The sequence below is a fragment of the Magnolia sinica genome, chromosome 1 (genome assembly GCF_029962835.1).
Source record: "Magnolia sinica isolate HGM2019 chromosome 1, MsV1, whole genome shotgun sequence".
Taxonomy (NCBI): Eukaryota; Viridiplantae; Streptophyta; class Magnoliopsida; order Magnoliales; family Magnoliaceae; genus Magnolia; species Magnolia sinica.
Genome location: NC_080573.1, coordinates 7,332,053 through 7,346,360, shown reverse-complemented (window position 1 = coordinate 7,346,360; position 14,308 = coordinate 7,332,053). Strand labels below are relative to the sequence as shown.

At 38.6% G+C, this 14,308-nt stretch overlaps 1 protein-coding gene across 1 annotated transcript; it reads left to right on the top strand.

Annotated features, from left to right (window-relative positions):
- The first annotated feature begins 5,481 nt into the window (after positions 1-5,481).
- On the top strand, positions 5,482-14,007 carry LOC131238102 (cysteine-rich receptor-like protein kinase 44). Its single transcript, XM_058236177.1, has 7 exons — positions 5,482-6,368; positions 10,918-11,043; positions 11,412-11,536; positions 11,922-12,132; positions 12,654-12,891; positions 13,191-13,341; positions 13,520-14,007. Exons 1-7 carry the CDS (start codon positions 5,549-5,551, stop codon positions 13,865-13,867), a joined length of 2,019 nt encoding a protein of 672 aa, XP_058092160.1. The 5' UTR covers positions 5,482-5,548; the 3' UTR covers positions 13,868-14,007.
- Positions 14,008-14,308: the final 301 nt, after the last annotated feature.

Below are 14,308 nucleotides of genomic sequence, written 5' to 3'. Positions count from 1 at the left end.
CTCTTGCAAATTGGGGGAGGTAAGGATAAAATAATAGAGAGCAGGATTTTGGTCCCAAAACTATTTTGTTTAATATAATGTGCAGACATATGGACCACTTATTCTGTAATTCCTCATGAGTAGGAGGCCCAAATTTCCTTTTTCTCCAAAAACCCGAATTGTAAATTTTGGTGATATACATATGAAAAGATCAGCAACAAAAAGAAAAAAAAGAGCCCAACTTGCCGCACGTGTTGCATGGCACCGGTGCGGAAGATATGTCCTGTTCATCAGGTAGGGTACAGTCTGAGCATGCCGTCACCCAAATTCTTTCCAGTTCGATTGTCATGTGGGTCACACTTGTAGGAGAAATTGGATGGTTTCGAAAAGTGGTTAAAAGCCCATATATGAAGTCCACATGTGATCTACCTTATAATTTAATTAGCTGATTTTGTTATAGAGAATGGACAACGTTGTTGTTCCTGATGAATGGAGGGAGCTTCCTACACGTGTGGCACGCGGACAGCATGGCCCTCCCTTCATATCACCCCAGGCCATACACTGTATACTCGGGTTTTCAACTTGTGATGTAGACCACGGGCTGTTGGGACACACTTATAAGGGACCATGCTCTATCTGTGACACATTTTTCATCGACCATGCCCCAGAAAATTTCCTGATTGGAAGATCCTAGCCACTAGTCTTGGCCCTTTTCGAGAGTGGACCGTTGCTTTTTATAATATCTATTTCCAGGCCACGAGTAGAATGATTAGAATTTACAGCTGTTTGATGCTATCAACAGCTGTTCAATGTCATTGATAAAATTTGGAAATTCCATATTGGTTGTTATACACTCTGTGGTGTCTTGCTCGATGCTATTGGAGGGGTTTGATACTATTAACGGGGGTCGTCAATACCATCGAAGTCCTATCGGAAAAATTCAAAAAATTCATGTTAATTTATACGTTAAAACATTCAGGTGTTCATCTCGATGACATCGATGGTGTTCGATGTTATTGATAATCTGTTGATGCCATTGAACTGCCATCAAAGGTACCATCAAACGTGCGTGCAGAATTATGTAGAATTGCATCAATGCAGGATTTGTTTCTTATTTCAATTGTGATTATCGTATATGACATATATGGGTATAGTTGGGATTTGGGGTATCTCATAGCTTTTCAATTCGTTACAAAGGGTTTCAAGGGCTTGTAAATGAGATTTGAGGCATGTTGAATTGGATAATCTATGTCTTTGTAATTTTCTACTTTCATAGTGTATTATTGTCGCTTTGTGTCGTGATTTTTTCCAGACATGGTTTTTCTACGTTAAATTTGGAGTGTTTGGGATTGGACTTGATTGTATGATTTGAATACTTTACTTGATTCATCTCTTTGTGCTTCCACGGTCCCCAACGGTATCTTTCCGGAGTGGATGCATGGCTTATGGGAAAACATTCATATACAAGATCCGGCCCATTCATGAAGTAGTGCCCAATAATTCGTATGTCCTGATCCAAAATCTCAATGCCGTCCACTTATCACCAAGAATGTGGACAGCTTTCTATTTTCCTAGCCATCCATTTTCCCACTATAATTGTATCTCGACTGATGAATGCAGCAGTCATCTTTTGGGCCATGGAATGTTCAAATTTCTCCCATGAATTGCTTCATCAATTCATGCCACGTGGTGTGACTTGCGTGGATGGAGAGATGCGTTGTAATATTGAGCCTTTTAGAGCCTGGATTTTATAAAGGTAATGTGGCAGCTATTTTCTAAATGTTATTTATTTCTTGAGTGGGGGAATCTCATCGTGTGTTTGCCCTAACTTTCATAATCGTTGACTATTTATCTGTTAACAGTACTTATTTGAAAATTAATCTCAAAAAGCAAACTATGCATGTGGACATTTCTACTATATTGCATATAGGCCAATTTTAAGGAATATTCCTTGCCTACCATGTTTAGGGCTCTTTGGATGATAGGATTAAGTGGGATTAGATGATACCCAAATCGCATTTGATCTCATACAAATTTCATTCAGCATTTGGAGATTTTTTTTATGGTTTTCAAAATTTACTAGACTTGGGGGCCCCACATTGATGTATGTGTTTTATTCATGCTATCCATCCATATGCACCCTTTACTCATGACATTTGAGTTGTATATGCATATATGTGACAGACAACATTTGCAAAATTTGGTCCATTGATTAAAATTCTATTATCCACCAAATGCATCCTTTACCTAATATAGTGTTTTGAAGAATTTGATTTCTCCAGCTAAGATTAGCAAACAACATACCATGGTATTTCCATACATGGAATCACTCTGCATCACGTGCTAATTCTATATAATGCAATTCCATGCCATTTAATCCTATGTTTCAAAGTTTTTTTTCCTACCCAAATGCCTATAATGTAGGCATGAAAAGGTGGTGGACCAGAAGAAATTTTGGAGGGCTTCCAACTATCATTGCTGCCGGCTCGGCAAGGGGGAAACTCAGGTCTATCGGGTGGTGAGGATATTTGCAGAGGGGACAAGGGAGAGCTTCTTTTCACCTTCTCGTCAGGTTACAGATTGGGCACCAACGACAAAGAAGAACTTCAATCAGTCGAACTTCAATCAGTCTTCAATGGGCTATTTCATTGCCAAAACCTAAGCCTGTCCAAGTTGATAGTCAAATCAGATTCCAAGGTAGTGGTGGACTTCTTAAACGAAAGGTCCCACATGGCGCGGCACTGAAACAACTAGTCAACCAAAATTGAGATATTGATGCGAGGAGGGCAGATCTTGGTTGGGCATAAAAGAGAAAGAAATGACCCAGCGGACAGACTCGCCCACATAGGTAGTGAGCTGCAGGCTAATAGCCTCTTTTGGCATCTGCTCGAGCTTTCTCTGCAAATAGGGGTCTTATTTTCTTAGATAAAGTAGGGGTGGGGATAATTAGGCAGTCCTTCAAGACCGTTAGACTAGTCCTTAATGTGTGTTTGATTTTCCGGTGAAGTGGTAAATGCCGTTTAAAAAAGTAATAATTATTTCCCCGTACATTTACAACATACATGATTTGATGGCTTACTTTTTGACATGAAAACCAAGAATATTACAAGATATATGTGGGTCCCACTGTGATACATTTCGCTTATCCACACCGTTCATCCATTGTTCCAGTTGAATTCATAGCATGAGTAAAAAATTGAGGCATATCCAATACTCAAGTGGACCACGTCAAACAAAAAAGGGAATCGAATACTTACCGTTAAAAACTTTGTGGGGCCACTGTTTCTTTTGGCGTGGGCCACTTGAGTGTTGGATCTGCTTCATTTTTTGTCTCATGCTCCAAAATATTGCAATAAAATAGATGGACGGAATGGATATATCATATGTATTACCTTGCCGTTCAAAAATTAAAATTACCTCTTTTGAACCAATTTGAAAGGCACAAATTCCTACAAATTTTCAAACAAGGTGAAATCGTAATAATTACTATTTGCCGTATATTTCCCATTGCTTTGAGAAAACAAACAGGCCATTAAGTTAGTCTGCCTTTTGGTGCTTATGATAGGCTCCCTCTTGGTCCTTTTATTCCAGAGGCAGCCCGAATTCCCTCAGTCTTAAACATTGTTTTTTGAAGTAATGAAAATTCTCCCTTGAAAAAAAAAATAAAAAATTAAGGCTATCGTTGCTGCCAGCTGTCAAAGGTATCCCTTGAAGAGAACAAAAATTGGTCAATTTTTAGGAAAAATCCGTGGCGAAGGAAATGATGTTTTGAACCTAAAACAAATGAAATGTGCTGTTATTTCCGAAGGTTGGATGCAAAGCGCACCCATCATTTGAAATTTCTAACTTATTAGAAGTTGACCATCATCTTTTTTAACAAATACTTCTCATACAAGTTTCCAATATCTTATTCGCTCCCTTTCCATGACCATAACAACTCTGGAAGGAACAAGTCCAATCATCATTACCGTGTAATTTCAGTCCCATCCCTATCCTTTATTTTCTACAATCATAGGATTAAATAATATCACGGGACAGCTTGCCACTGTATGTACGTGGCAATGGCCTAACCGATGAATGGAGAAGATGAGATTTCTGTGCGCTCTTTTTCAACTTGAATACACTAAAAATATAGGGACTTCCAGGTTCGTTGCGCAGTAGATTAATCATGATTTATTGCCAGTTCAAGGTACATGTACATGTATGGCTAGCCAGTAGCCAATCCTGATTTTCCGTCTAGTGGGTTATTTTGGGGTTGCTACTGTACAAAAAGCACATTGATTTGTAATCCTAGCTGTCCGTATAATAGATTATCAAGATTGGAACAAAGGCAATATGTTTATTTTTACGGCACGCTTGAAAGAAAATATCGGTGATATCGGATCCTTTCTTCCCGTACAAGTTTTATGACATACTCTCAGTGGTATGGACAGCTTGATGGACCGTCTTGATTTTTCAACAGTACAGCCACTTGTATGTTAGATCACTGACGACCCAGAAATATTCGTTCGCTGCGGTGGTATCTCGGTCGACGTATGGTTCTAAAATTTCTTATAAGAATTTAGCAGAACGCACGACAGCGCGCCACCCAAAACAATATTTTATGAATTGCCTTTACCCCCGTCGCGACTAAGGATCCAGCGTCCGTCTGTAATCCCAGAGGACCACATGCTGAAATAGGCTGATAATTTGAACCGTCCATATTATTATTACTACAAGACATAGCTAATTATTCGTAGTCACATTCAATTGATTAGTTTATCCTTTGATTTTTAAAGTGGAATAAGAGACACTGAGAATACTTTTTCGTCGTTCTAATCTCATCTATAGATGTTTAAGATCACAATCATCCGTCCAAAGTAATTTATGTAGGTTAACTGTTTGCGATAGATCCCATATGGAGGGTTCGGATCACCTGAACAGTTAGCACATGGGCCGCAGTGGACGGCGCCAAGCGCTAGATCAAGAGTCGTGAGGGAAACGAAATGAACTCGAACCGCGGCATCACATGATCTTCAACCTATAAAGATGCACATTATAGTTTCGTTTTCCTGCCGTACAAGCTTGGTCCATAGATCAGTAATCTCGAACATTGGCCCGTTGGGCCCCATGGTGGATGGAACATCCAGAGAATATTGTTTAAGTAACAGTAATAACCTGAAAACAGATCATTAAGAAAGAGAAATACAGCAGTAATAGTCATTCAACTAGGAAAAGGCCAACATTGAACGGATAAGATCTTACTAGTTCCTTCTAATATGTAGGTTTCCGCATGGATTACGAAACACCAATGATCTGGATGACTGTACCAATGGCCCCACTTGAACGAAACAAACTCACGTACATGGTAGTATACTTGGGCGAGAGGATCATACAGTTCCTCTTAAGGAAAACGATGGCTGATGAAAGTCAAACATACAATCCAATCTAACTACCCAACCCAAGTCAAAGTAGGGTTGAGCCAGTCGGGTTCGGGTTTAGCTTGGCATGGGTTCACAACATCTTCCATCTCTCCTGAAGAGCCTCTAAGCATTTCCTCTGTTGGAGTTACACCTCAGAAGATCAAACAATGAGGGCCCCAAACCTCTCAAAACCCTTTCAGTTTCTCTTCCTTTCATCTCTACCATTCTTCCTGCTACATTTTCGAACCAGTACTGCAGACTATCTCTTTACCATTTGTTCAAATACAGCTAATTACACCAGCAATAGCACTTTTGCAACAAACCTCAACATCCTTCTCCCTTCCCTAGCTTCTAATGCTACACTCACCGGCTTCTACAATGCGACCATTGGCGAAAATCCAGACCGAGTCTTCGGTCTCGTCCTCTGCAGAGGCGACACTAGACCGGATATATGTCGTGATTGCCTCAACACCGCAAGCCAACGAATCATCACAGGGTGTCCCAACAACAGGATTGCAACTATATGGTATGATGATTGCCTCTTGCGCTACTCAAATGAAAGTTTCTTCGGCTCGTCTGCAAATTCCCCAACCTTTTACATGTCGAACACTCAGAATGTATCAGACCCAAGTCAGTTTAACCGGGTTTTAGGGGATCTGATGAAAAATCTTGCTTCGAAAGCGGCTTTCGATTCATCTTCAACAGCCATGTATGCTACTGGAGAAGTGAATGTCACGAACTTCCTAAACATATATGGGCTCATGCAATGCACTAGAGATTTATCCAGAAGTGATTGCAATATTTGCCTGCAAGATGCTATCACTCGGATTCCAAGATGCTGTGATGGAAAGGAAGGTGGGAGAGTTGTTGGGGGGAGTTGTAATTTGAGGTATGAGTTGTACAAGTTCTATCAGGACTTAGCTGTTGCAGCGGCTCCTTCTCCTCAAGCTCATCTTCTTCCTCCGTCCACTAATAGGACTGAAACTGGTAAGCATTGATGTATTCGCCTTGGTTCTGATTTTTATTTTATTCGAATTAATGTAAAAACATCCCTCTAAATGCTTGTCATCTATGAACAAACATGGCTATCTTTGTGGCCCGAGGTTTGTGATCGGACACATGTGCATCAGGTAGCTCATGTATGCACCACCACCGTTTAAGCGCTCACATGATATAACACATGAGGACCATCATCATTATACTAGGAGGAACAAGCTGAGTTGTTTAGCATTTCACCAAACGATACGTGTCTTCTTCTTTCTTTCTTTCTTTTTTTCATCCTAGGGATCTAATTACTAACCATCCAATTGGGATATATATTCAGCATCGTTCCAAGTTTTTTTTTTTCACTTTTTTTTTTGTCCATAATTTATATTATTATTATTATTATTTTTTGAAAATCATTCTATTCATTGACAAAGGGCCGGAGAACATTCGGGCCTACCCAGAGAAAAATAACTAGGCATGCCTATCGTGAGCCAAAAGGAAAAACTAATTACAATGGATTACTCCCTGCCACCGTGACCTCTAATCGCCCCCAGACCCACTCTATCTAAGAAGGACAAACCCCTAACATGAATTGGCAGAGCTGCCACCGTTAAGAAGAAGCTAGATCGCTGAGTATCAATCCCAATCTTAGCCAGGGCGTCGGCCGGAAAATTGGCTTCCCTGAAAATGTGCATCATGTATGTTTGGGCCATCATTCTCATATTTTGGATCCTGTTAATCTAGAATGTCCACTTCCAGCCCGGACAAGAATTACCGTTCAGAATGTCCATGAGCGACTTCGAGTCAGATTCAATCACCACCTTATCAAATCCCCAATGAAGACAAAGGGAGACCACGCCAAGAATGGCCTGAATCTCCGCACACGTGTTTGTGCCATGCCCATAAGCATTGGAAAAGGCAAACAAAAAATTCCTTTTATCGTTTCTGCATATACCTCCACCACCCGAGGGCCCCGGTTTACCCTTACTAGAACTGTCCACATTAATCTTTATCCACCCAAAGCGCGACTTAATCCAGCGCACCACCATTGACTGAGGATGCACCTGAGTAGAGAATGCTGGGTCCAAGCTACTGCGAGAGATAGACGAGGCCTGATTTTTTATTTTTTATTTCACTAATTGGACACACAATACCGAAAATGAAAGGCATCATCCCAAGATGATTCACAAGTGACACAGTGATGAGGTCAAGCATGTCTTCCTTAAGGGATAATTATTCCGAATCCACGGATCTTCTCTGGACTCCTCACAGAGACTCCTTGAATCCATGAGAGAGATAGAAATAGTAATAAATTTTAATAAAATCTGAAATAAATTGCTTAATAAATAATTGTCTAATGTGTATGCATCCCTGTTACACCATTAATAAAAAGAAAAACTAAACCAAAATTTGTAATTACTAAAAATAGCAGAATTTTATCTCTAATAAAAATCCCAAATTCTAATAAAACTCTTTTAAAGCCTAATTTTTAAAAATAAAATTTTCAAATAATCTTCCGCTAGAAGAGACCTAGCATGATTAAAAAATTTTGAAAAAAAAAAAAACAATCTAAAACTCTAAAAATTAAAAAAAATATATTACAAAAATCGAAATGACTAAAAATAGTAATTTTTTTCTTAAATTTTCATTTTGAGCTGAAAGCGGTGTTTTCTGATGAAATGGACAGATCCGACCCACTTTGTATGTCGGTTCACCTTGAATGGCCCATTCTAGTAAAGATTGATAGGTTGTACGCCCCGTAACAGTGCTTGAATCAAAAGTTATGGACAACTCAAGGTTCACTTTCTTTTATTCAGACCATGCTAAGAATGTATGGGTGCCACATCCTACATCAACGAGCCAACACACCATGGGATTAAATTTCAGTATCAACCGTTCCCCCCATTCAGGCTCGAACTGAACCGATGATGGCCTTCCCTTGATTCACCTTCCCTAGACATGGCTTCCCACGCTCCCTTCCCTTTTCTTTTGTTCTTTTTTCTTTTCCGCTTGCTTGCTTCTGATTTGACTTAGATCTTCCAAACAAATTCCAGCTCAGCACCTACAGGGCGCGCGGTTTGGGTGGATCCTTAACTGTGGGGCCACTGTGATGTATGTTCCTTAAATCCACACCATCCATCCATTTTGAAAACTCATTTTAAGACACAATCCAATCCCCACCATTAAAAACTTCATGAGGGCTACCGAATATTTATTTTCCATCCAACCTGTTGATAAGATCACAAAAACTTGGATGAAGAGACCACACAAATATCAGCTTGATTCAAAACTTTTGGGGTCTACCAGAAGTTTTTAATGGTCGATTACCAGTGTTTCCTATATTATCATCGGATCTACTTCATTTTTGGGATCTTGCCCTAAAATGAGTTTTTAAAACGGATGGACGCGTGGATATAAGAAACATACATCACAGTGAGCCCCACGGTAAGGGATCCCACCCACATAACCCTGGTGCTAAGAAGCCATGTTTTAAAAGCCAGACCGGACCTTAATTTGTTCCAACTGGTTCAGCCCACTTTGGTACATTTAGTCCAGGAAATCTTATTACAAAATTATGGAAAAACAAAAGGAGTTAATAAATATTCTGCTTTTGAGTGGAAATTACAGGTCTGAGTTTTGGTTGATGTAGTTTTATTTACTTTCTTCAAATGGTTGTCCAAAATTGGCCAGTTTTCAAGTGACCTTACCCATTTTGGTAGTGCATTTTGACATTAATAGGTTCAACTATCCATTCCAGTTCAGGGTCAAGTTGACTCGAAGGCTGATCTAGTTTTTATGTTCCGTGACTTTTTATTTTATTTTATTTATTTCTTTGAGAAGATGCAAAATGGAAGAAGTAAAAACTATCGAAATGTTTTTCACACCAGTTAAAGACCTTGTTTTATCTTGTAATGGTCGAGCCTATTGCACTACCTTTATATTTTACAAAAAATAGTTTGACCCGGTTGTAGCGAGTTGATTGAGCCAACAGGAAAGTGAACCGAGTGAGTTCTGGGGTAAGCTCGAGTCAAGTCAGTGAATTTTAGATTTCTAGCTTACCCTGTGGAAATCTTAGCTTCAAAGGTGACTAGTGAAGGATCCTAATCCTTGTATCATAGGAAAAGAGCCTCAGACCTTTTTATCAATATTTCTTTTTCCAGTAGATATGCCATTATTTACATGTTTATCTTAATTTATTTAAGGATTTAAGCATAACACCATTTAGATTGTACAAAGACTTGAGAATTAACTAATAGGAGGCAGGATTAACTAATTTTACAAATATGGATTGTTCACTAATTTGATTTAGATCAAGATATCATCACATTTCGTGGCTGCTCTTACTATTTTGGTTAGTAGAATGGTAGACTAAAGATTGAGGGGGTTCCTTAGGAAATTTACTTCTTTAGCCTTACGAATAATCAGATAATATGAATGATTCAATTTCCGAATTTTAATAAGATGAATAGATCCCACCTTTCTGTTTAAATAATAATAATAATAATAATAATAATAATAATAATAGATCCTATGAATTTTGATCAATGGTTATGAACCTGATTATTTCAATCACTTGATTTTATGAAAATGAAGACTTTTCAAAATGAGAAATTGGATTTATCATGATTTTACAAAATGATAAACACAGATTTTTCTCGGTTTCATTTTCAATTTCTCGTCTTCTGGTTTTGTTAACCCAAAAAAAAAAAGACAGAAACGAAAACAAAAACAAAAACAAAACAAAACAAAACAAAACCAATTGGACGACTTCTGGTTTTGTTCAAAAGTGATGGGAATGATCTACTTGTATCCTTGACCATAGACAAAAGTATGCGACTGAGTTTCCTCTTCGGCTTTCCCAAATAAAGATAGATGAAGGATAACTGGGTTTATCTACTCTATATAACCTTCTTAGGATCATGGATCCAGCATGAGTTGTCTGTTGGAATTTTGTCCACCCTTAAAAATCTGATATAGAGAAGGACACAAGGTGCCTGGAGGTGGTCCGATTTGTAGCTTGATTACTGTAGCAATCTACTACAACCGTCAAACAAACTCTTGACTAGCTTTTTTCTTTTTCTTTTAAAAAAAAAAAAAAACAAGCATTTCCCATTGAAACGGGGGAGAGATTACGGTAATTCGGGTGGCCCTGGACAACAAAAAGATCCACGGGGCACCTATCATGTCCATGTACAAAACCCACAGGCCATCTTCAAAATGCACATTTGGTTCCTTGTTTTGGTCAATCCATGAATGGCCGATACACGTTTGTTTGCTTCTTCTTTTTTTCACCAATCCAATTAAAAAAGCAACGTATTGGCGAATCTTCGATTAATCAATGCACCATAAGCGAAGTTGAGTGTTAATGAAATTGGGAGTACGATCTTCACAGTCAATTGAAAAAGAAAAAAAAAGATGGAAAGAATTTTCAACTATTTGATCATTTATTAGTCTAGTTTCTTTAAATTTTAGTTTCTTCTTTGCATGTATTTTCATTCAAGTTAAATAGTAATAATAATAATAATAATAACTGTACTTGTTTATGCAGGAAGAAAGCGAAACTCATCTCATATAGTGGTTGCCATTGTTGTTCCAATTGTTGTTGTTGCTGTTCTGCTTGTCTCTACCATCTGTGCTTGTTCGCTAAGGAGGAAGGCAAAGAAAACCTTGACTGGTAATAGTCTCTAGAGATGACAAGGTGCCGGACGAAGTCCAATTAAAATCAAAGTTTTGAGTAGCTCAAAATTCGGACCAAAATAAAAACTGGCCCTGCCAGTTGCCACGCTGGATATCTTTCCAGCATTTTTAGAGAACACTGTTAACTCTCCTGAGTTTAATTGGAAATACTCATCTCACTTGAAGTTAGGAGATAAGAATGCTCAACATTTGTGTTCTATTTGGATAAGTTTTTGAGATGGTATCTCTTGCTATCATCCCAGATGTAGGGAAAAATAGACAAAGATCCTAATTTAAGTAAATTCCTCTAGTTGGAGATAATATTCATGCTTTTGATTTGTATTTTTGTTTTTTGCAACTGTTTAGTAGATGAGACGGAGAGCATAAGTGTGGAATCATTGCAATATGATTTTGGTACCATTAGAGCTGCCACAGACAACTTCTCAGCAGCTAATAAGCTTGGAGAAGGCGGATTTGGTTCTGTTTACAAGGTAATAACTGCCTACCATACTAAGAAAAACTGCATTTCATATAGTGAAAGATAATTGGGTTGCACCACCACCAATTTTTAAGTTTTCCTGATTTATTCACCATACAAATGACATACGTGTACCACAATATAGATTACCCAAATTGTAGATATATATATATATATATATATATATATATATATATATATATGGTAGGCAAAAATAATAGCAATTGGACAACCTTAACAATATGATTTCTCCCGGCTGATTCTTTTTATACCATCCATTTTGCTGCCACCAATTGGGTGGTTCAGATCATTCAATCAGTATAAAATTCATTCCATCCTCCATAAGTAGATTGTAGTCTTGTTCATGACAAATATGCTCAAGTCTTTGAATTCTTCAGGGTAGGCTTTTGGATGGACAAGAAATAGCTGTGAAGAGGCTTTCTGCAAACTCTTTACAAGGTGTACAAGAGTTCAAGAATGAGGTCGCATTAGTGGCTAAGCTTCAACACAGGAATCTTGTTAGGCTCTTGGGTTGCTGTTTGGAAGGAGAAGAGAAGCTACTCATCTACGAATATGTTCCCAACACAAGCTTAGACAAATTTATATTTGGTTTGACCCCATTTCAATTTGCACTTCTCCATCTTTCTATATGGATTTCAGACTCAGATATGCTAAGGCAACTGTTACAGGGAAAGATTGAAGAGGTTACGCAATTCATGCCATTTGTTCTAGTGTCACATACATTTGTGACTATGGACCATTCACCGGTTTGAGCCTACCATGAACATGACCCGTTATGGGCCTTTAGGCTTCGAATTCATAAGGTGGGTTAACAGTCCCCTTTTTCTTTTTCTTTTTTTTCTTTTTTTTTTTTTGTACACTTTTGCCCAACCTGATGATTTGTGCAGCAGTGGTGCATTCATGGTAGGATCCACCAGATGAATGACCCCACCAGATCCTGCAAATCACCTCTTCAGTCTCTCCTCAGTAAATTGCCTTAACATTTGTTTTTCAAGTCAGGCCAGACTCATATGATACGGAAATCATGTCTACTATGAATGATTCCCATGTTTCATTTAGTTTGATGAAGTCATTCGCATAACTAGAGCTGCTTTTGGATGAGTGCACAGATCCTATTAAAAGGGCATATTTGGATTGGGAAAGACGTTACAAAATTGTCGGAGGGATTGCACGAGGGCTTCTCTATCTTCATGAAGATTCACGGCTGAGGATTATTCATCGGGATCTCAAAGCTAGCAATATCTTGTTAGATGCAGATATGAACTCCAAGATTTCGGATTTCGGGATGGCAAAGATATTTAGAGTGGACCAAACTCAAGGCAATACCAGTAGAATAGCTGGGACATAGTAAGTGTTTCAACCTTGGTTGGCAGTACATTTTCGTTATGCCAAAAAAATAATTAAAAGAAAAACTTTATTTCACTAGTGGCTACATTTAATTCATCCACATGCTTATCTGTAGTATGTACAACTATATACGCATAGATGTACATATATATCTTATGCTCTAACAAAATCTGGCTCCTTGTTACATGCCATGAAAATAATTCAAACCTTTCTGAAATTAATCAGTTGATGTCTCTTTGAATTACATTAGATTGGTTAATCAAAATCAGACTAAATCATTTATCGATGACTGTATGCAGTGGATACATGTCCCCAGAGTATGCGATGCATGGACTTTTCTCGGTGAAGTCGGATGTATTTAGCTTTGGCGTTTTACTTCTGGAGATTGTGACTGGCCAGAAGAATAATTCTTTTTATGAGTCAAATCGTGCGGAGGACCTTCTAAGCTATGTAAGTATGGTAAAACATTTTCATACCATTAGCACCAATGAGATGGTATACCAATCGGCCCCACCCATCCACTTAATGATTGGCCCGGATCTCACATTTGTCCTCACGTGTTCAGAGTTTCTCCTCCGTTTTGAGAATTGGATTGGATTGAAATTTGCATATTGATGACTTGCTGCAGGCATGGAGACATTGGAAGGAAGGAACACTCTTAGAGTTATTGGATTCCAGTATGAGAGAACGCTATTCAAGAAGTGAAGTCATGAGATGCATCCACATTGCATTATTATGTGTTCAAGAAGATGTTGCGGTAAGACCCACCATGTCGACGGTTGTTCTTATGCTCAACAGCTACTCTGTTACTCTCCCTTCACCTTCACAGCCTGCATTTTTCGTGGCTAGCAGAATGACATCAGACATGCCTGTGGGCGAGTACGACTCGCAGGCAAGTGAGTCGGATCTATCTAGGAACAAATTACATCCACGGTCTGTGAATGAGGCGTCAATTACTGAATTAGATCCTCGTTAGTTCGGTGCTCGAAGGGTTTTCATAAATTCATGTAATCTTATAGCCAGACAGGAAAACACAGTAAAGGATACTAATACTTTGCCCTTAGAGGATGCAAAACACCATTGTAATCCTTTGTATACAGATAAGTGGCTTGGATCTCTTGTTGGCTTTATAAGCCAGGTCTTTTCTTCGCTTCAAGATAACAGAATTTTCAGCCTTAGTACAACTCAGAAATCTGATATGCAGAAGGAAGAAAGAGAGAAGAAAAACAGAAATTTTATTTTCTTAAACTGTTTTGCTGCTGCAAACTTCTCACACTTGCTATTTTTCTTGCTTGCTATTCACTGTTGCTTCTTCACTTGCTTGCTTCTCTTGCTATAGCCGGATACACAAGATGTCCATTTATAGGCATTTGAATGTAAGGTGAAGGACAAAACTGCCCCTACTAGGGGCTTCCAA